Genomic DNA, 19193 nt, shown 5'->3' with positions numbered 1-19193 from the left:
CATGTATCTCAGAAAATGGCATAGAACCGCATCAGCGGGGCATAGACGGAACTATAATGCGGGGAAACCTGCCCGCTGTACCCTCCGACGACGGACGAATAGGCGAATTGTTGATAACAAGCAGGGCCCCATATTTACCAGCAAAGACCAATTGCAGTTAACATTGTGCATGGAAAAGTATCCGGCTGCGGCGCGGACTTGCGCCGATCTAGAGCCGATCTCACCATCAGGTAGTTCAAATACTCGACCCCAGACGGCCGACGAGTTTCGAAGCCTATAGGCCTTTTGATTGAATTTGTCTGAATTGGAAAATACTAGCTCACCATGACAGGCGACGACCCAGAACCAACGCCTCAAGACTACAACCTCTCAGCCCCCATAAATTCGACTTCGGGCCTCCGACAAGGCCTAACGTCCTACGGCGATGCCCACTTCTCCCTGTTCTTACGGAAGGTCTTCGTCAAAGCCCTTGGATACTCCGAAGACGCGCTCTCTCGGCCTATAATAGGTATCATAAACACCTACTCCGGCTTTAACCCTTGCCATGGCAATGTACCACAGCTTATCGAGGCGACCAAGCGCGGCATTCACCTTAACGGAGGATTGGCCGTTGAATTCCCAACAATCAGCGTTGCAGAGTCATTCTCAGCACCCACGAGCATGTTTTTGAGGAATCTGATGAGTATGGATACGGAGGAGATGATCAGGGCGCAGCCGTTGGATGCCTGTGTGATGATAGGGGGTATGCTATTCTTCTTCAAAGACATATGAGAGTTGTATTGACAGCTATAGGTTGCGACAAGACGGTTCCGGCGCAGTTGATGGGTGGAATCTCGGCGAACAAGCCCATTCTCCCGCTCATTACTGGGCCCATGATGCCCGGGAGTCATCGCGGGAAGAGGATTGGAGCTTGTACGGATTGCAGAAATAACTGGGCTGCTTTTCGCGCGGGAGAAATTGATATTGAGGAGATCTCAGAGATTAATGAAGAGCTTGCTCCCACGGTGAGTGTTCCTCTGTGGGTGCCATACTGGGCTCGGGTAGCTGACGGGCTTAGATTGGAACATGCGGTGTTATGGGAACTGCGAGCACGATGGCATGTATTACCGCTGGCCTGGGTATGATGCCGTTACGTGGAGCGTCCGCACCAGCCGTTTCGTCTGCTAGGGCTCGAGTTGCTGAAGAAACGGGTGCAAATGCAGTCCTAGCAGCGAAGAATAAGTGGAAGCCGCAGGAGATTCTATCGAAGGAGTCCTTCCTGAATGCTATCACCGTGCTGCAAGCAATTGGAGGGTCAACGAATGCAGTCGTGCATCTGATGGCCATTGCTAACCGGCATCCCAAAGTCCAGGGTGTGATTACTTTGCAAACATTTGAAGATGTCGGCCGCAAGACACCCTTGTTGGTTGATTTGAAGCCTAGTGGAGACAATTATATGACGGATTTCCATAATGGTGGAGGCATGTTGGCGTTGCTACATACTCTCAGGCCGCTACTTCATCTATCTGCCATGACGGTTACCGGCCAGACCTTAGGCGAGGTTCTCGACTCCTCGCCATTCAGGCAGTTTCCTCTTTCGCGGCAGATTATCAGGCCATTGTCAGACCCGCTATACCCCTCTTCATCGCTCATCGTCCTTCACGGGAATATGGCTCCAGACGGCGCAGTGATGAAGGCTTCGGCATCAAAAGACCGCAAACTTCTCAGCCATAAAGGCCCGGCAGTCGTGTTCTCAAACTCCGCTGACCTCGCGAAGCGCATCGATGATCCCGAGCTAGAAGTCACAGCCGATTCAATCTTAGTCCTTCAGAACATCGGCCCAATCGGCAATCCAGGAATGCCAGAAGCAGGTCTTCTACCTATTCCACGAAAGCTCGCTGCAGCAGGCGTCAAAGACATGCTTCGAATCTCGGACGGGCGCATGTCCGGCACAGCTGGCGGAACAATCATCCTTCATGTCTCTCCAGAATCAGCTGTTCCGGATTCGCCATTCGGGATTGTACAGACAGGCGATCTTATCACCTGTGACGTAGATGCTCGAAAGCTGCAACTCGAAATTTCAGACGAAGAGCTAAAGGGTCGGGTTGAGGCTCGAAGGTCAGCGCTCGGTGCAGAAGCAAAGCCGAAACAGCGGGGTTACCGCGGCCTGTACGAGCGAACAGTAAACCAGGCGCAGGATGGCGCAGACTTTGACTTCCTGACGGCAGATGGCGGATCCAGGGATTAAAGTTGTACATATGTCCTAGAGTTTAGAAACTAGAATTGTCTGAGATTACTAATGCCCTGGCCCTGTGCCCTAAGCCCGCATATTACCCGATACGGCTAAATCGCGTCGCGCGTCGCAACGCGTCTTCCTACAACTCCTCCGCGACCATCTCCGCAATTAATTGACTATCTCCATCGCCAATCGCAAATACGGCATGCTGAAAAGAGTACGGTGATTTCATCGTCTTGTTTCGGTTCTCTCTAAACATATCTACGATGTCTGATTCAATTCGCCCTCGGGGGAGGCCTGCCCGTATGTACTTTAAGCAATCTAATTCATGGAAAGTTGTGAACAGTAACTAACTTGTCAACTACTACTAGATACTCCCGGAACAACTGTCCTGACATATACTCCCGACGGTCGTTACATCGTCACTGGAGGCTCCAATTCCGCAATCCGTATCTACACTGTTGGGCAAGATGGAGAGCCGAAAACTATTGAGGAGGGAGCTGATGGGCAACTCGGGATAGGAGCTACGGTATGGAATATCTATTGGTGGCCTGGCTTCGGGGTCTGTGTTGCTGATCTGTGTAGAACGATTACTTCTTTATGGGCGCCGAGGATGGCACAGTCTGGCAGTTTGAAGTTCAGTCAGGACGGATGGAGAAGTTACTTGTGCGATGCGCGCTGCCAGTGCGGGACATTGCTGTATCGAAGGACGGAGAGTGGGTTGCAGTTGCGAGCGAGTGAGTATCAACTGCCAGTATACGCTCGATTCGACTGAAACTGATCCGGGGGATAGCGAACTCACGGTGAAATTGGTGAACATCGACGATATGACCAAGGTCAAGTACCTCCGCGAACAGCCAAAGGGGACGAAACATATTACCTTCGATCCAAACGGGCGTTTTGTGGCGATATCATGTACGGACGGCATTGTGTACCTATACTCCATGGATTCCGAAGAACCAGAGCTTGTCCGGAAGCTTGACGGCGTGATTCGACGACTCGAACCCGAGGACGAAGCGACTGCGAGGGTTGTGTGGCATCCTGATGGCACTGCATTTGCGTCGGCAGAGGCGACAAGGGACATTGCCGTCTACTCTGTGGGCGAGTGGAAGAAAGAAATGACCTTCTCTGGTGGACATAATGGCGATATTACGGCTCTGAGTTGGTCTCCTAACGGAGCACTCTTAGTGACTGCTGCGAAGGATGGTCAGGTTTTACTTTGGGATAGCAAGACACAAAAGATCCTGCACCGACATGACTTCCCAAATGTGATCAACCTCGCTTGGCATCCGACGAAGAACTCACTATCGCTGACGACATCCGACGGAGAGCTATTCATCTACGATGACTTTGTGACGAAAGCTCATGAAGCTCTACTTCAAAAGCCGCTGCAGGCAGCTCCTATCTTCCCTGGTGCCCTGACTGAGATATCCGATAATGCGAGACGTCCATTGGCAAATCGGCCCAAGGAGGCACAGCGCAGAAGAATGGGAAGTATCGACTCCTTAGATGATATTCTCGGCATCGACCAGGACATGGATGACTTTGTCGAGGACGACGACGGAGCTGGTTATGCTGAAGGTCTATTGAACGGCCACGGAAAGCGCACGAACGATCATCTCGATGGTATCGATGGACATGATGATAAGCGGATGTTTACTTCTTTTACAAAGCCGAAGGTTCACCCACCCCTTCAGCCTGGTAGTACGCCGTGGAGAGGAAACCGTCGGTATCTTTGTAAGTTCTCCAACCCGGTACTTGTCCTTCACCAACTAACAATGATAGGTTTAAACTTGACTGGTGCAATCTGGACCGTTGACCAAGAGAGTCATAATACGGTGACGGTGGAGTTTTATGACAGAGAGCTGCACCGTGACTTCCACTTCACAGACCCATATCTATATGATCGAGCGTGCCTCAGTATGTCAACCCTTCGTAAGAGTATCACATGCTAATAAGTGCAGATGAACACGGCGCTCTCTTCTCTAGCACCCCCATCGACGACAGCCCTGCCACAATCTTCTACCGGCCCCACGAAACATGGACCGCCCGGGCAGACTGGCGAACCCAATTACCCAAAGGCGAACACATTAGAGGTACGCCATTGCCCTAGTTTGTAAGAATAAACTAACAACCCCAGCGCTGGCGCTTAGTGAGTCCTACATCGTCGCGGTGACAACAAAAGACTACGTCCGAGTCTACACCCTCTACGGAACTCCGTTCAGAGTATATAGACAGAAAAGCCCCGCCGTGACATGCGCCGCCTGGCGCGACTACGTTATGACCGTCGGAAACGGTCCTCTGGCCAGCGACGGCCGCACCGCAACACTCCGCTACTCAGTTGAGAACGTCAAGCGCGACGAGATTTGCCAAAATGAAGATGTTGTAGCTATTCCTGAAGGCGCGGAGCTGAAAAGTGTATTCTTCACTGATACTGGCGTAAGCTTTCGTTTCCTCTTCCCACTTTATATTTCCCCTAACTCGATTTTATAGGACCCATGCATCTACGACTCCACAGGCGTGCTCCTAATCCTCCAACACTGGCGCACCCCCAATCAAGCCCGCTGGGTCCCCCTTCTCGACACAAAACAACTCGACCGTCTCGCCACAGGCCGCAAAGAAGAAACTTATTGGCCTGTTGCCGTCGCGCAGGATAAATTCCACTGCATCATCTTGAAAGGTGGAGACAGGTACCCGTACTTCCCTAGACCGATGCTCAGTGAATTCGACTTTAAGATCCCAATCTCCGATAAGACGTCTAAGGTAAATGAAGATGAGGAGGATGGACCCTCGAACGGCAACGCGAATGATAATTCGAAGTTGGAAGAGAGCTTCGTGAGAGGAAATGTCCTGCTTTCACTCTTTAGGGATCTGGTTTCGTCGACGCAGTCAACTGCTACGCAGCGCGCTGAGCTCTCAAGGAAAGAACTCGAGCTCGACAAAGTTCTTCTGCAGCTTCTTGCGATCGAGTGTCGGGAGGGTGAAGAACGGGGCATGAAGGCGCTTGAGCTGGTGCATATGATGAAGGACCGGAATGGGAAGATGGTTGAGGCTGCTGTGAAGGTTGCGCAGAGATACAATAGGGGTGTGTTGGAGGATAAAATCCGGGATTTGGCTGAGCGGAGGTATTCGGGGGAGGAGGAGGATGATGAGTTGGCTTTCTAGAGAAGTAGTTATTTGGGTTATGATTGTATGATCTAGCGGTTTTGGAGTTGGAATGATACCTTCTAAAATGTTCTTAAGTCCGAGTGTGTGGATCAGGAAGGCTTTGGTTTTTTTTAACGCTGACGGCTCGGCTATGGAGGCTCTTAGGTTCTGAAATGAACTGATATTGAGATCTTGAAGTCCTCGATACCTTCATATGGCATCTATAAATAGCCCTAGGCCCGACCAAAAGTCGAACCAACCAAGGACTGGGCCCAGAGTCTACAACCAACCTTATACAAAAACACCTATCATTTTTTTTCTATAACCTCCTTCCTAACATCCATAGCAACAAACCTCTCCGGCCTCACCACCCTGGTAGCTTTCCCTATGGCCCTGCATTTCGATGTACGTTGTTCTTACTACTCCACACTAACATGTGAGATATCTAGTTGTAACCATTGATCCTGGGATATCTCCGTCTTCATCTTGATAACAATCGACCCACTTTCGAGATCTAACTAGGTAATCTATGTTCCTTTGGTGGCGTAATTACTTCTCAGATCCGGGGACAAGAAATATATATCTAGGTAACCAAGTGGTTGGTGACCAGTTAGATGCTTATACTGAGGGACTCGCTTTCTCACTCGATAAATGTTTATTTCATTGTACCCTAGATAATAGCGTTGATTTCATCTATGTGAGTGAGTTTGCAATGGAGCTGTTGTAAGAGGAGAGATCCCTAGGTCTCATCTTATCGAAAGTGGGTCAACGTCATCATTCAAACAAGCAATTCTTCCCGCCCTCCTCCTCTTCCCCTCTCCATCTCCAGCAACTTTACAGCAATCTTAAGAGTCTCATGCAATAACAAAACGAGAATCAGCTCACGCGATGCCGAAGCTCGCCGTACCTCCCCTCTCAGCCGGCTTCAACCCCTCCCGCCTCCTCCGCTGCCGCCCCCGGCCGAATCCAGCCTCGAGATGCGCCTCCTCACACACCCAGACCCTCGCGCAACCCCGAACCCACCATGTCATCCCTCCCTCTGTCGCAGCTTCATCAAATCAGATACCACTGCTCCAGCCTCGGCCTCCCTTTGACTTCAAATACTCCCTCACCGATGACCTAAATCCCCAAAATCAGAATGACCATAAGCCGCCTGACGAACGGACTCTCAAGCTCGGAAAGAGTATTCCTCCCTTTATTCCGAACTGGTTGCACTGGGAGAAAGATATACTAACTGGATGCTCTCTGCAGCCCTCCGAGTTCTTTCCCCGCTCCTCCCTACAATCCTCGTCAATCCGCTACCACCACATATCCTCTCCCCAAGCGTCGCATTGCACCTCTTTCCATCAACACATCCACATCTACCCACCGTCAGAGGGCGAACACTCTACCGCGCAGCATTATGGGCTGTCCCCGTCGCATGGAGCAGCGTGCCGCTTGTTGGGAATGTCAAGCTACAAATACTGAGTGAGCGGATAGTTCGCGCCGGAACAGTACTCGATCCGCATCTAAATGATGCGGCGCATACGAGCGAGAACGGGGATTGTGGGGATGAGAGGCTTGTTGTGAGATGGCGGACCGAACGGACACATTCAACACCGTCTTCAGCACCATCGGCACCATCGGGATCAACGGCCATGCCGTCAGAATCAAGTACGACAAGCGCGAACGCCAAGGATGACTCCAGCGGAACAAATAAAGGACTTAGTGTCCTGCTAGGAGGCGACGCGCCAATCTTTAAACTGTCAAATGATCAATTCACGGGTCTTTTCATCTTCTCTTTCGATGATGAAGGCCGCGTCTTGACTCAGACGATCGAGCACGCCGAAGATGCAAGTGGTTGGGAACGTACAGCGAAGTTTGTTACCCTGACAGACTGGTTAATCGGCAAAGCGCGGAGCTCACTGGATCCAAACCCTGCGCCCGGGTTAGCGGGAGTAGGATGTACGGGGTCAAGTTCGGGCTCTGTGGCCCATAGACAAGATCGAGAGAAGAGGTCTTCGTCATGATACTTCATTCGTGTCTAGATTTACTAAGGATAGAGTGCGGAGTTCCGTTGGGTTGTACGACTATCATCTGGACAGTCTCCCCTCTAATGGCGTTTATGATTTTTGATTATGACTGTACTGTATACTTATACCCGGAATTCCACTGTCAAGTCTTTCATGCAATGCAACGCGATGCAACAAACGGAGTAACACAAGACACCAACTGACCAGCAGCGGCGACACTCATCCAAAAAAGCCTATACTACATGCTATAGTTATACAGTAAAAGGAATGTACTGCGTGTGGTCCTACATATCCCCAACCAGCAGGCCATTTCTCACCTAGCCTTGACACTCTTCGCCGTCACCGGATGCCTCAACCCGCCCAAAACCCCCACGCAAACGCCAACCATAACCACCCCACCCGTGGTATACGCAACCTCCCTCCCAACCCACCAAAACAACGAACAGAACAACACCGGCCCCGCAGCCCTACCGGCCTGTCCCCAGCTCCGCAGTCTACCAAGCACAGCACCCCTCTCTTCCTCCTTCGCCTCCAGGCTCCCGAGGCTATTCAACCCCGTCACCACCGTCGCGCTCGTCACAGCCAGGAACGCACCCGCCGTGTAAAGACCGGTAAGCGTGGTAACTTGCGCGAGGAGGAAGAACGAGATTGCTGCACTGACCACGCCGACGCGCACGACTGTTAGCGGCGGGAGGCGGCGTACGATAGTGCCCTGGAGCAGGGAAGCGATTAGACCCATCATGGAGAGGAGGCGGCCGTTGAGGGCAGCGGGGGAGGAAGTCGTCGTTGCGGAATCGTAGAACGTGGCAGTGAGGAAGGGGAGAGAAAATTCCATTCCCGAGAAAGGGAGCAGGAAGAGGAGGTGGATTGCGTTGAGGATGGCCGGGTTGTTGGTGTATTTGTGCTCTGTGGGTGTTTTCGGTTTCTTGCTGTCCTTCTCTGTTTCGGCTTTCGACGATGTAGTCTCAGAGCTGGATGAGTGCGCCAGCTTTGTCAATCTAGGATGTGTCTCTGGTAAACAGCACCAAATATATACCGTCTCAAGCAAGATCAACGCAAGCGACACCCCCGCCGCCGTGGCGAAAGGATTCGCCTTGACCGTCGTGACAGAACTCAACCACGCTCCGAGCGCTGGCCCGCAGGTAAACGCGATGCTGAAGCAAGCGCCCACCAGCGCCATCGTTGACCCGCGTTGACTCGGCTCACTGATGTCCGTGGCGATCGCGTGCGCGAGTTGTACGTTGCCCTCACTCAGTCCACCCACGACCCTCGATGCAAGGAAAGTTCGGAAATCAGTCGCGGCAACCCAGAGCGCGACGCTGAGGGTGTTCCCGATCATGGATAGGAGGAGGGCGGTGCGCCGGCCATGCTTGTCGGATAGGCGGCCTATGAATGGGGCGGCGATTGCTTGGAGAAGCGAGAAGAGGGAGCCGAGGGCACCGCCGAGGAGGACTATGTCGTAACGGGAGTCGATGGGTTTTGCGAAGGAGTTCTTGTAGGCGTTTAGGTAGTGGAAGATGCGGTTTAGGGTGGATGTTGGGGAGGGGTCTTGGGTGCGGTAGAAGGTGAGGAGGGAGGGGAAGAGGGGGAGTATAAATGTGAAGGAGATCTATATCTGTAGTTAGTACTGGAACCGTGAGACTTGGAAGGGGGGTCGGTCCTACCAGGTCCAGCAGGAGAGAGGTCATTAAGACCTTGAGGATGCGTTTCCGCTGGTCTGCGGGGACAGCCATTGTGACGGTGGACGGCGTAAAGAGCGACTGAGCTAAATCGAACAAGTTATGGAGAAACGAATGACAAGAGAAGCATTGAGATGAATATATACCCTGCAGAAGACAGGAGGAGTTTACGAGGTGAGTTGGCCTTTCGGTATTTGAGATTAATATATCAAATTCCGGACACGTTCGAGGCCAATAAACATTATGTCATATTCTTCTCAGGCGCACAGCCAATGAGAATGCAATTATAGATATACAGCATCGAGCCACATGAGTTTAGGTACCTATAGTTGACACGCATACGTTTACGGGATAGGGTCGGATCGCCTCCGCTACTGACACCAGAGGAAAGTCTAGCGCGGTCGTACCTTACAAACTCCACTACAAAGATAGGCTTGGAGAGAAAGAAGTACTTATACTTGTACATGTGAATGTTCAATGATGGCCATCAATGCATCCATGACCGACTATCTCCTGTCTATTCGGCGCAATCGACCCCTCGCCCCGCTAGCCGACTGCCCAACCGCTTCCCAAGCTTTATATGTCGACAAGATAAGGTCAAACTAAAATACAGATGAAAGAAAATAGTGTGGGTATTGAAAAAGACAGGCCCGTTTCCAGAAGTAACAGACGAATCCCTCAGGTGAAGAAAATTGGAATAAATATTGAAGAGCAACCAGATGCACGCTCAAGAACCACAGACAGATATGCAACAACAGGAACTTTTGCAGATCATCGAAAATGAAGGAAATCGAGCAAGATCTCAAGCCAGAAACCATTCGTCGCAATTATCTTGCAAAGTCTTGTTGTATCATTTCGAAAATTCATTGCGTTCGTGAACCATAACACCACCATTACCCGTGAGAGATTATTAAGAAGGATGGGCGGTCCGCGGAGCTAGATGAGGGAAGTCGTTCGTTAGAATAGCCAGAGTGGCTGCGGATGCAAAGAAGTCAGGATGTTTCGCAAGGAAGCTCCGATCAAGGACCCTCGCTGGCTTTCCTCTACTGAGGGGCAGGGGTGGCGGCAGGAGCTCCGTTCGGCCCTCCACGTCCACGCCCACCGCGGCCTCGACCACGACCCCGGAAGTCACCACGACCGCGACCACGGAAGCCATCACCGCCACGGCCACGGCCGCGGCCGCGGCCTCGGAAGCTAGGCTGTCGCTGGTGGTTGACCGACTTGAACCCATCGCCAGCAGGCTGAGGGGTCGTGCTTGCTTCGGGGGCTACGTCTTCGGTGATATTGCCAGGAGTCGCATGCAGGCCAGTTTCAGTTTCAGCGGGGTCGCGAGGGATCTCAACAAAGCCATCGGTGTTCGTGGACGAAGCGAGGGCATCGGTTTGGGGCTCCCAGGAGGATTCGGCGACAGCGTTTGCGGCATCAGAAACGAGGGTTTGCGGAGGCGGAGCGACGTTCTCGGTATCGGCTGCAGGGGCATTTTCGTTTGCAGCAGCTTCCACAGCGTAGGTGGGGTCCTGGAGCTCGGTATAGGCGGCATTCGCGGTAGTGGGATCGGAGACGGGCTCAGCCGCCGCGGCGGGCTCTTCAGCGGCAGCCTCTCCTTCGGCAATTTGCTTAACCTTGGAGTCTGTCGAAATTAGCAAGAATCGTATAGAGAGCAATGGTTAGCTTACAAGTGACTTCCAGAGTCACACCGTCGGCACCAGTGATCTGCTCGTCCACACCGTCAATGAGCTTCCGCATGGAAGCCACTGCATCGGGAGAGCCGCCGTACACCTGGTACAGAACGCCTTCAAAGGCACGGCTCTCAAGGTTATCATCACCAGCATGTCGGATAGCCGCAGCCTTGGCAAGGAACTTGCTCAGGCTGAGCAATTGCTGATCGAAGTCTTCTTTCTTCACCTCAGGCACCTCGCTCGGCTCGCTAACGGTCTTCTCGCGGAGAGATGCTAGCTCTTCTTCGTGTGCCTTTTCTAGCTCCGCCTTTTGACTGGCTAGGCGTTGCTCGTAGAAGACAGCAAATTCCTTGTAGTGCGTGATTTGTTCCTCAAGCTGCGTGACGTTAGCCTGGAGGGCGGGCTTCTTGAGTGCCTGTGTCCTCTGATCGGCATTGATCTTCTTCTCTGCAACTAGCTCGTCGAGTGTCTTGCCGGAATTTTCTGCAATGATGGCGTCAACCTTCGTGGTCGCATTCTAAAGCAGTCAGTACGAGCTGTGCTACACAAGCAATGACTTGTCGGGAGGTGACTAACCAGCTTCTTCACATTGTTGCGCAAGCTCCTAAAGATCAGTTAGCACCGTGTCTTGTTGTCTGTTGCGCGAATGAACACGTCGCAGAAGCTTGATAAAACGTACTTCTGAAGTTCCTTGTAGTGTGGGAAGTCGACGAGCTCTGAGGCTGCCTGTGCAACCGTGTTGGCAACACTGGGCGAGGGAGAGTCGAGAGAGGCGGACATGTTATGATGTTGGCGGAGAGGAACTGTAATGGAGCTTCAAGTAGAGGTGACAAGGAGAGGATGAGAAGTAGTAAGGTAAAATGAGGCGAAAGCGAATTTGGACGAAAAGCTCCAAAGCAACTGAAGGGAAACACAAGAGACAAAGAGAGGGAGGAGAAACTGACGTAGAACCGAGTGGAGGGCTGAAGAAAGCGAGGCGGGCCCGGCGTCGATGGATTCTCAGCGCCGCCTTAGCTTGTCGCGTGCTGCAAGGGAACAACACCACAATCGACTATTGTCCTGCTGTCTAAATTGTTCTTAAACACATCAGTGAATTTGAGTCAATAGACTAAGAGAGGTCTGATATTTGTGAGGTTTATATCTATTGGAGTTTACTCCATTCTGAGCTCTAGCAGTAGATACGGTAGCTGTCGCGAAGCTCAAGCTGCCACAAAACAATAGTCATAACCAGTCACAATGGGGTATCATAGCTCCTATTAACGCCATAATGCAGAGCAAAGCCCAACAATTGATGCTGTCCATGCAATCAGCCCCGAGAACCATGAACCCAACACGCCAGCAAGTCATTCGAAACACCAGTCACCGCCATCACACGTGCACAGTCCTTGTACAATCCTCACAGTGTCGCTCATACTCCAGCAGTACCGAATAAAGGCTCATATGCTATGCTCATCCCTTGAACTTCCGAAGCGTTTTCTGAAGCCAATCACTCTCGATCAGTAACCAAACGAGAAACCCATTGTAGCCCAGCAAACGTACCTCGGTCACCTTGCGCACAGAGTTCGAACTGATATTCTTCTCACCCGCCTTACGCGATCGAATTGATGCTTCGCGCATCAATCTGTTATCGTCAGAGTGATCCAATCGTAATCGGGTGGAAGGAGTCTCGGACGGAGGGTTCTTGAAGCCGGAGGAAAAGAGACGAGGTGCACGGTGCAGGAGATATCAACTTACTCTTGCATGAAGAGCATATAGTCGAGGAATATCTAGAGATGAAATAACGATATTAGCGGATGACAGGAAAGAGGCAATCTTCGAGATGTTTGTTTACCAGGATATCGGCGTTCTTGCTCAAACTCCGGTTCGCGTGCGCTTTGACGATTCGCTTCACAGTCGCGCGAGGATAGAGTTTCTGCGTCGCTGCCATGTTGGCCCGGAACTTGACCCGAAAGCTCGTCTGAGATGAGAGCCTGACGCTGTAATTGAGTAGTATCTTGAGTGTTGGTGTTCAACTGTTTGGTGCCATTGCCAAGCTTCCCCATTTGCAATTACGTAATGTGATCGAGATTCCGCTCGGGAACTGACCGAGCCTCGTATTTCGATGACCATACATACGCGGCATGGCTGGTGGAGTTTGTTGATAGAACATCTAGATTGTTGTATAAATTAAGTAATGGTTAGCCCCTCTATGGTTTAATATCAGACTTTATACAGTTAGTCTCTTCCGGCGTAGATATCTCCAGAAGCAGAAGGCCGCCACAGACCCCAGCGCCACGCGCCAGACGACGAATATATACAAGGCGAGTCGGACTTTATCATAGTACCCTCTCAGCATGATGCCCACTGCATATGCACTTCCATCGGGGTATTTATCGGATGGTCCGTAATAGCGGCCAACACCGAGTCCTCCAATGCCGACCTGGTTACGGTCATCTTTCTCCAACTCAATAACCGGCAAGGCAGCCGTCTCCCCGTCGATCGCTGTCTCACTTGGCCGTCGCGCTCCGAATTTGACCTGGTGCGTGTTGCGCTTTCGCAACTGATAAGTGACGAGATTCACGATCAAACGCAAGTCCGGGGCGGTAAAGTTGGGATATTTCCATAACTGGACAGCTGTGTGCGGAGGAAGCATGTCCAAGAAGTCAGCAAGTATGCCAAGTGTCAGGCCCCAGAGAAGTAGTGGTGGGTTCGGCTTTGAGGGCTCAGGTTTATGAAACCACGACGTATACCTCTGAAACCAGATTGTGGTCTCAACAGTCTCCAGCCCGCGTTTGAGATTTGTACCGCATTGCAATGTTTCCGTGGGATTCAGCCTGATCGCTGAGAATTGCATGTAGCCCATCATTGTTCGGCTAGCCAGACGAGCGACAAGTCCGCCTTGGCTTGCGAGCCGTTGTGTCATGTCGACATGTTCTGCCGTGCGCGACGAGGGAGAAAGAAGAACGTTCAGAGATACCCAGTGGGTTGACGCCACTTCCTCGGGTTGTAATGCGAGGGGAGGGGTATCGGGCCCCGTAAGGAGAAAGACGTACGGACAAAGGACCATCAGCCTGAGTATAAGTTAGTATGGCCATACTCGACCGAATAACGTGAACATACGGAACGCTACCCCAGCTCGACGTCACAACCCTCTCAGGAAGATTACCCACGTATATGCAATCGTCGGTCGTCAAGTCGAGGCCCACCTCCTCCGAGGCTTCTCTGATAGCGGCCGCTCGGTCATCAGCATCTTCTGGGTCTCGCTTACCCCCTGGAAGCGCAACATGGCCGGTCCAGCGATCCCCAACACGCGAAGCTCTTTTAATGAAGAGAACCTCGGCATCGCCATTCTGTACCCACTCCTGGGCGAAGAAAGTATCTAGTTGTTCGGTTACGGAGGCGGTGGCATCGTTTCGAAGGAGAGAGGATAGATCAGGCCGATGGTTATATGTAGGTCGGACTCGAAGGACTAACGCGACGGAGGCTCGTTTCTTGCATTGTGGAGGGTTTGGGACATGCGGATAGGAGTTCTGATGGAGCTCTAGCAGGACATGGTGCAGAGATTGAAAAAGTGAAGCGGGCTCCTGCGCCGGAGGTCGATTATCACCGCTCATAAGGTATACAAAAAATCTATAACAACTGCAAAAGAGCTTGAGTGGAGAATATATACAAAAGCTGAGGAGAAGAAGTTCAACTTTCAAAATGCGGAGCGGCCGACCTCGGGAGCCGTCCAAGACAAGCATTGTCGGCTTGTAATTCTGTGTATTGTCACTTGGATACCGGGAGAGACCCATACACTCCACCTGACGGCAGGCATTGCCACCAAGACTCCGATTGGGCGAGGCGACGGTCTGGAGTGAGCTCTTGGGTGAGCACGTGCCCGATTGCAGCGATAGAAAGCGTCCGTTGCTTCACTAATGCCGCCTCGCTATATTAGAACCCGTTAGCTATATCTGCTGGGTTTCCCCCTCCTCCACTCCGTCAGAGTTTTAATCGCGCTTTTGGACTCTTGGGAGGAGTTGATCTCTGATAAAAAGCTTGTGTTGGACGTTCTCCCATCTCTTCCTCCTCGACGTCCGACCCCCCCTTCACCTCAATTCGGCGGAACGCCTACAGCTAGCCTATCTTGCCCCCACTTCAACCACTGTTGAAGCAATTGCGCAACGATGCGTTACGGCAAGACCTTGAGGAATTCCATCTATCCGCCATGGAGCAAGCACTATATCGATTACAACAGGCTGAAGGGCTTGCTGCGAGAGCATGATGTCATTGGCGATGATAGCGATACCGAAAGCTCATGGACCGAGCAGGACGAGGAGGCTTTTGTCCAGGAACTGCTTAACGTGCAGCTAGACAAAGTCAATGCTTTCCAGGTGGAGACTTCGCAGCAATTGAGGGACCGAACTGCCGCGGTTGAGGAGAAGCTCCGACCTTTGGCCAATACTGAGAGTGAAGCGCCCAAGGTGGAGGAAGAGGAGAGGATCAAGGTTGCTTCGGAGGCTCTTACAGACCTGGACGACATTACTAAGGAGGTCAGCGAACTTGAGAAGTACAGTCGCATCAACTTCACTGGCTTCCTCAAGGCTGCAAAGAAACATGACCGCAAGCGAGGTGCTCGGTACCGTGTAAGGCCGTTGCTACAGGTTCGTTTGTCGCAACTACCATTCAACTCGGAGGACTACTCACCACTCGTCCGCCGACTGTCGGTGATGTATTCTTTTGTCCGTGAGATCCTCAGCACGAGCACTGTCGAGCCCGAACGTGGATTTGGCCAAGACAACTATTCCTCGTTTAAATTCTGGATTCACGCCGACAACATGCTGGAGGTCAAGACTCTTATTCTTCGAAAACTGCCGGTCCTCATTTACAACCCAAAGTCTTCGAAGGAGCTCGAGAGCCACGCTGACGACCCCACCATTACTTCGCTGTACTTTGACAATCCTCAATTCGATCTCTACACGCAAAAGGTTGCCCGTAGCGCGGAGGCTGGCTCGCTGCGCTTGCGCTGGACCGGCAACCTTCAAGAAAAGCCTCCAATCTACCTGGAAAAGAAGATTGTGACTAGCGACAACCTTAGCAAGGAGGTCAAGGTGCAGTTAAAGCAGAAACACGTCAAAGAGTTTCTTGATGGTGACTACCATCTGGAGAAGCAGGTTCACCGAATGGAGGACATGGGTAATGGAGAGGTGGAGCATGCCGAGTCTCTCAAGCGGGATGTGGAAGAGCTACACGCTTTCATCAAGGACAACAATTTGCAACCCATGCTTCGAGCCAACTACACCCGAACAGCTTTCCAAATTCCCGGTGATGATCGCATTCGTATTTCTCTAGACACAAACCTGGCTCTTATTAGGGAAGATTCTCTGGATGAGGAACGTCCTTGCCGTGACGCGAACGAGTGGCACCGCACCGACATTGATGATTCCGGCATGGAATACCCCTTCCCCGCTATCAGAACCGGCGAGATCGTCCGTTTCCCTCACGGCTTACTTGAGATTAAGCTCCGGGGAAGTGCTGCGCACAACTCGGAGTGGGTGAAGGATCTGATGGTCTCTCACCTGGTCAAGGAAGCCCCGCGATTCTCCAAGTTCGCCCACGGAGTTGCCCAGCTTTTTGAAGACCATGTCAACAGCTTCCCCTTCTGGCTGCCCGAGCTTGATAACGACATTCGACGTGACCCCGAAACAGCGTTCCAGGAAGAGCAAGAAAGGCGGGCCAAGCACGCCGAGGAAGACATGGTGGTTGGAAGCTTCCTGGGAGCCAAGGCTAGTCCTGCCGCTCGACCTCTTGTCGGATCGCCGATCACAAGGTTTACCGACCTGGAATCACCCTCGCGGACCCGGCAAACTTCGCAGTTCACCACCCCGCAACCACAACCGACACCACAGCCTCGTGAGCGCAACCGCGAGGAAGAGCGAGAGCACCAGGAGGAGCCCGCGCTCCTTGCAAGGCGGGAAGAACCCGTCACTCAATCCCGCCTGGCGGCTCTGTTTCCATCCTTCGTCGGCTACAACCGCAACAAGCAGACGTCTGTTGTCCTGCCACCGGGCGTGGAAGAGCCAGGCGTTTGGATCAAGGATGCAGGGCCCGTCCGCGTTGAAACCAAGGTCTGGCTGGCCAACCAGCGTACCTTTATCAAATGGCTGCATATTAGTATCCTGCTGTCCTCTCTTTCCCTCGGTCTGTACAACGCAGCTGGCAAGCACAACGATGTAGCTCGTGCATTGTCTATCGTGTACACTGGCTTTGCTATCTTCTCGGCAGGCTGGGGCTGGTACATGCACGAGAAGCGCGCCAGGCTGATCCGAGCTCGCAGCGGACGTGACCTCGACAACATGTTTGGCCCGATCGTAGTGTGCGTCGGCTTGGCCATCGCCCTTGTCCTCAACTTTGCTTTCAAGGTATGCCAATATTCTAGCATTGCAGTTGCCGATTACTAACTTCCGTCAGTACTCCTCCACTCTTGAAAAGCTCCGCGGTAACCAGCCCGTCCACACCCCTGTTGAGACCTCATCTTTCTCAATGGCTCAAAACCAACAGCCCCTCCTTTAATGTGACCTCGCAATCTTTGCAACCTCGCATACGAATTAAACGTGTACAGCTTGTGCCAAAAGTGTACTATCACGATGCTTTACGGCGTTGATGTATCTTAGCCAGCCAGCAAGCTTGGTGTTGCTGTTTTGCTGTACTTGTGTATTCATGTGGGTATAGTAGATAGCTTTCCTGTTTTCCTGCTTTCTTTGCATTCTAGATCAGTTGAGCTCCATGGGAAATGAATATATGCATATACACAATCACACTTGAAGGTCCCTTTCTACCATGTCTGCAGTTGCTCGTATATTTGAATATGTGCACTTCATGTATACTTCCTACCCGAGCCTCCCTCCCCCTCGAGTAACGGCCTCTGCTCTGGATCTACATCTCGTTCCTCGTTCTTTTGGTCATGCCGCAATGTCTCGTGGGGCTCATCTGTGCTGGACCGAGCCCCAGAGGCGGGAGAACCCCCCTCTGACGTCGAACCATCCAAGATCTTCGCTCTGTAGCCGTGAAACGAGCTCCTAGACCGCCACTGTCAGTGACATTGCTTACTGACTCATCGAGCTTTGACTGAATGAGGCAACAACCCTTCGCCCCAAGCTATACTCCACCCCTCTATTTGATTTCCAATGTCTAGTATCCAGTACATGAATGCCCAACCAAATTCGCTGCGTCAAAGCCCGCTGAACTAGCATAACCGCCCAAAGGGTGTATATTGAGAAGAAAACAAAAATAAACAAAATAAACAAAAACAAAAAGAAAGATCCGAGAGAACTCACTGTTTGAAGAACCCGGCAAATAACCATATATACACACTACCCAGATACGCAATCACCCACTCTAGCACCCCCGCAGTCCGGAGATCAGACGCGCTGTTCTCCCCGTCAACAGTCAAAGAAAGGAAAGCGATTCCGAGGAAGAGCTCGATAAGGATGATGGTCGTTGAAAGCGTTGCACTATTTATAGTCCCGTGTCAGTGCTGTTATACCGGGAAGATATTGCTCGCTGAGCTTGCAGGTTTGGAGAGGGAGATGCATGGCCTATGGAAAGACGTACAACACCTGGACCCTGAGAGAGCGCCATGCATTCTTGCTTGCTGGATATGTTTCATCTTCGTCTTCGCTTGGGCCCCTTCCCTTTCTCCTTCCGCATCTCGTTAGATAGGAAAGCACACCTTGCACCTCCGCCTTGAAGACAATAGCTGTCGCGGTGCTCTGCACCGCTAACCCAGCAAAGCAAGTCCGTAGTAGGATACTATGCGCGATGTCATACCGGAAGGTATCTAGTACACTAAGGAGTGTCAATGCCGTGCTGGCGATTGCAGCAGCGAAGATCGAAAGGAGAGAGAGGGGCTTCAGGGATCCAGACTTCGACTCTTCTTCTCCGCCGTGATCTATGTAAGACGAGTCGGTGTCTCTGGACTCGCTACCACTAGCGACAGAATGAGAGGCATCATTGTCATCGTGCTTAAGAGACTTGATCAAGACAGCCTTTGATTTATATTGCAGGACATGCACGGCGGAAACAGTGATGAAGAACCCCGCCGCCGTGATACTCGCACCAATCAGGAAGAGAGGCTTGAGTTCGAAGGAGGCAATGTCCGAGATGAACCTGGTGTTCTGCGTCAGGTGCCTGACTTGTCTTGGAGTTGCTTTCCATAGGGCTTGTGAAAGACTCACGCGACATAAGGGTTGCTCTGTCCTGGGTACGGTCGCAGACCTCTGGTCACCCATCTTACAAGTAAAATTGTCAGTGTAATGAGCCAGTTTGTGCCGGTTAGGAGGGGAAAGAGAGGGAGACGGGCTGGGGGTATGTTGAGGATTGTGGTTTGGAGGGGGGCCCAGATTTGGGCGGGGATGGCTAGGGGATTGAACATTCGGAAGAATGTCGATTACCAAGGGAGGGGCACAGGAGAAGAAGAATATCTCGGAGGAGAGATGCAGGA

The 19193-nt window shown here is 51.9% G+C and overlaps 9 protein-coding genes across 9 annotated transcripts; 4 read left to right on the top strand and 5 right to left on the bottom strand.

The window, feature by feature from the left end:
• Nucleotides 1-261: 261 nt before the first annotated feature.
• ilv3C (putative dihydroxy-acid dehydratase) lies at nucleotides 262-2271 on the top strand. The gene is made up of 3 exons (XM_073713099.1): nucleotides 262-742; nucleotides 793-1004; nucleotides 1058-2271. Exons 1-3 carry the CDS (start codon nucleotides 325-327, stop codon nucleotides 2225-2227), a joined length of 1800 nt encoding a protein of 599 aa, XP_073565364.1. The 5' UTR covers nucleotides 262-324; the 3' UTR covers nucleotides 2228-2271.
• A 140-nt stretch (nucleotides 2272-2411) lies between these two features.
• Nucleotides 2412-5552, top strand: BJY04DRAFT_201612 (WD40 repeat domain-containing protein). Its single transcript, XM_073713098.1, has 9 exons — nucleotides 2412-2518; nucleotides 2587-2744; nucleotides 2801-2952; nucleotides 3009-3952; nucleotides 4001-4135; nucleotides 4180-4311; nucleotides 4356-4654; nucleotides 4709-5376; nucleotides 5440-5552. Exons 1-9 carry the CDS (start codon nucleotides 2482-2484, stop codon nucleotides 5444-5446), a joined length of 2532 nt encoding a protein of 843 aa, XP_073565363.1. The 5' UTR covers nucleotides 2412-2481; the 3' UTR covers nucleotides 5447-5552.
• Nucleotides 5553-5995: 443 nt separating this feature from the next.
• On the top strand, nucleotides 5996-7532 carry BJY04DRAFT_201609 (uncharacterized protein). Its single transcript, XM_073713097.1, has 2 exons — nucleotides 5996-6545; nucleotides 6614-7532. The coding sequence occupies exons 1-2, from the start codon at nucleotides 6251-6253 to the stop codon at nucleotides 7369-7371; spliced, it is 1053 nt and encodes a 350-aa protein (XP_073565362.1). The 5' UTR covers nucleotides 5996-6250; the 3' UTR covers nucleotides 7372-7532.
• A 155-nt stretch (nucleotides 7533-7687) lies between these two features.
• On the bottom strand, nucleotides 7688-9107 carry BJY04DRAFT_211194 (putative tetracycline transporter; the record flags this gene model as incomplete). The annotated part of the gene is made up of 2 exons (XM_073714366.1): nucleotides 7688-8983; nucleotides 9039-9107. 2 exons carry the CDS (start codon nucleotides 9105-9107, stop codon nucleotides 7688-7690), a joined length of 1365 nt encoding a protein of 454 aa, XP_073565361.1.
• A 281-nt stretch (nucleotides 9108-9388) lies between these two features.
• BJY04DRAFT_201606 (uncharacterized protein) lies at nucleotides 9389-11677 on the bottom strand. The gene is made up of 4 exons (XM_073713096.1): nucleotides 11412-11677; nucleotides 11309-11336; nucleotides 10730-11249; nucleotides 9389-10683 (listed from the first exon to the last, which is right to left on the bottom strand). Exons 1-4 carry the CDS (start codon nucleotides 11510-11512, stop codon nucleotides 10097-10099), a joined length of 1236 nt encoding a protein of 411 aa, XP_073565360.1. The 5' UTR covers nucleotides 11513-11677; the 3' UTR covers nucleotides 9389-10096.
• Nucleotides 11678-11810: 133 nt separating this feature from the next.
• Nucleotides 11811-12792, bottom strand: BJY04DRAFT_201603 (uncharacterized protein). The gene is made up of 4 exons (XM_073713095.1): nucleotides 12564-12792; nucleotides 12467-12498; nucleotides 12272-12353; nucleotides 11811-12208 (listed from the first exon to the last, which is right to left on the bottom strand). The coding sequence occupies exons 1-4, from the start codon at nucleotides 12657-12659 to the stop codon at nucleotides 12182-12184; spliced, it is 237 nt and encodes a 78-aa protein (XP_073565359.1). The 5' UTR covers nucleotides 12660-12792; the 3' UTR covers nucleotides 11811-12181.
• A 146-nt stretch (nucleotides 12793-12938) lies between these two features.
• BJY04DRAFT_223898 (NUDIX hydrolase) lies at nucleotides 12939-14325 on the bottom strand (the record flags this gene model as incomplete). Its single annotated transcript, XM_073717817.1, has 2 exons — nucleotides 12939-13782; nucleotides 13832-14325. The coding sequence occupies 2 exons, from the start codon at nucleotides 14323-14325 to the stop codon at nucleotides 12939-12941; spliced, it is 1338 nt and encodes a 445-aa protein (XP_073565358.1).
• A 267-nt stretch (nucleotides 14326-14592) lies between these two features.
• Nucleotides 14593-17397, top strand: BJY04DRAFT_161363 (SPX domain protein). The gene is made up of 2 exons (XM_073709051.1): nucleotides 14593-17112; nucleotides 17162-17397. Exons 1-2 carry the CDS (start codon nucleotides 14878-14880, stop codon nucleotides 17261-17263), a joined length of 2337 nt encoding a protein of 778 aa, XP_073565357.1. The 5' UTR covers nucleotides 14593-14877; the 3' UTR covers nucleotides 17264-17397.
• On the bottom strand, nucleotides 17090-19183 carry BJY04DRAFT_201592 (uncharacterized protein). The gene is made up of 4 exons (XM_073713094.1): nucleotides 18928-19183; nucleotides 18305-18859; nucleotides 18028-18204; nucleotides 17090-17769 (listed from the first exon to the last, which is right to left on the bottom strand). Exons 1-4 carry the CDS (start codon nucleotides 19122-19124, stop codon nucleotides 17568-17570), a joined length of 1131 nt encoding a protein of 376 aa, XP_073565356.1. The 5' UTR covers nucleotides 19125-19183; the 3' UTR covers nucleotides 17090-17567.
• Between the last annotated feature and the right edge of the window lie 10 nt (nucleotides 19184-19193).

Source organism: Aspergillus karnatakaensis, assembly GCF_047715665.1.
Source record: "Aspergillus karnatakaensis strain CBS 102800 unplaced genomic scaffold BJY04scaffold_80, whole genome shotgun sequence".
Classification (NCBI taxonomy): domain Eukaryota; kingdom Fungi; phylum Ascomycota; class Eurotiomycetes; order Eurotiales; family Aspergillaceae; genus Aspergillus; species Aspergillus karnatakaensis.
This window is presented reverse-complemented; position numbering and strand designations above follow the sequence as displayed.

Coding starts and splice junctions, on each gene's coding strand:
- ilv3C (XM_073713099.1), top strand. CDS start 325: ATGACAGGCGACGACCCAGAACCAACGCCTCAAGACTACAACCTCTCA. Junction 743..792: donor TGCCTGTGTGATGATAGGGG/GTATGCTATTCT, acceptor TGACAGCTATAG/GTTGCGACAAGACGGTTCCG. Junction 1,005..1,057: donor ATGAAGAGCTTGCTCCCACG/GTGAGTGTTCCT, acceptor TGACGGGCTTAG/ATTGGAACATGCGGTGTTAT.
- BJY04DRAFT_201612 (XM_073713098.1), top strand. CDS start 2,482: ATGTCTGATTCAATTCGCCCTCGGGGGAGGCCTGCCC. Junction 4,312..4,355: donor CAAAGGCGAACACATTAGAG/GTACGCCATTGC, acceptor TAACAACCCCAG/CGCTGGCGCTTAGTGAGTCC. Junction 4,655..4,708: donor TATTCTTCACTGATACTGGC/GTAAGCTTTCGT, acceptor TCGATTTTATAG/GACCCATGCATCTACGACTC.
- BJY04DRAFT_201609 (XM_073713097.1), top strand. CDS start 6,251: ATGCCGAAGCTCGCCGTACCTCCCCTCTCAGCCGGCTTCAACCCCTCC. Junction 6,546..6,613: donor GACTCTCAAGCTCGGAAAGA/GTATTCCTCCCT, acceptor TGCTCTCTGCAG/CCCTCCGAGTTCTTTCCCCG.
- BJY04DRAFT_201606 (XM_073713096.1), bottom strand. CDS start 11,512: ATGTCCGCCTCTCTCGACTCTCCCTCGCCCAGTGTTGCCAACACGGTT. Junction 11,337..11,411: donor CACTACAAGGAACTTCAGAA/GTACGTTTTATC, acceptor ACTGATCTTTAG/GAGCTTGCGCAACAATGTGA. Junction 10,684..10,729: donor TGTGACTCTGGAAGTCACTT/GTAAGCTAACCA, acceptor TAATTTCGACAG/ACTCCAAGGTTAAGCAAATT.
- BJY04DRAFT_201603 (XM_073713095.1), bottom strand. CDS start 12,659: ATGGCAGCGACGCAGAAACTCTATCCTCGCGCGACTGTGAAGCGAATC. Junction 12,354..12,466: donor TATATGCTCTTCATGCAAGA/GTAAGTTGATAT, acceptor TGACGATAACAG/ATTGATGCGCGAAGCATCAA. Junction 12,209..12,271: donor CTGTGCGCAAGGTGACCGAG/GTACGTTTGCTG, acceptor GATTGGCTTCAG/AAAACGCTTCGGAAGTTCAA.
- BJY04DRAFT_161363 (XM_073709051.1), top strand. CDS start 14,878: ATGCGTTACGGCAAGACCTTGAGGAATTCCATCTATCCGCCATGGAGC. Junction 17,113..17,161: donor TCCTCAACTTTGCTTTCAAG/GTATGCCAATAT, acceptor AACTTCCGTCAG/TACTCCTCCACTCTTGAAAA.
- BJY04DRAFT_201592 (XM_073713094.1), bottom strand. CDS start 19,124: ATGTTCAATCCCCTAGCCATCCCCGCCCAAATCTGGGCCCCCCTCCAA. Junction 18,860..18,927: donor CAGAGCAACCCTTATGTCGC/GTGAGTCTTTCA, acceptor GCAGAACACCAG/GTTCATCTCGGACATTGCCT. Junction 18,205..18,304: donor TCTCTCAGGGTCCAGGTGTT/GTACGTCTTTCC, acceptor GACTATAAATAG/TGCAACGCTTTCAACGACCA.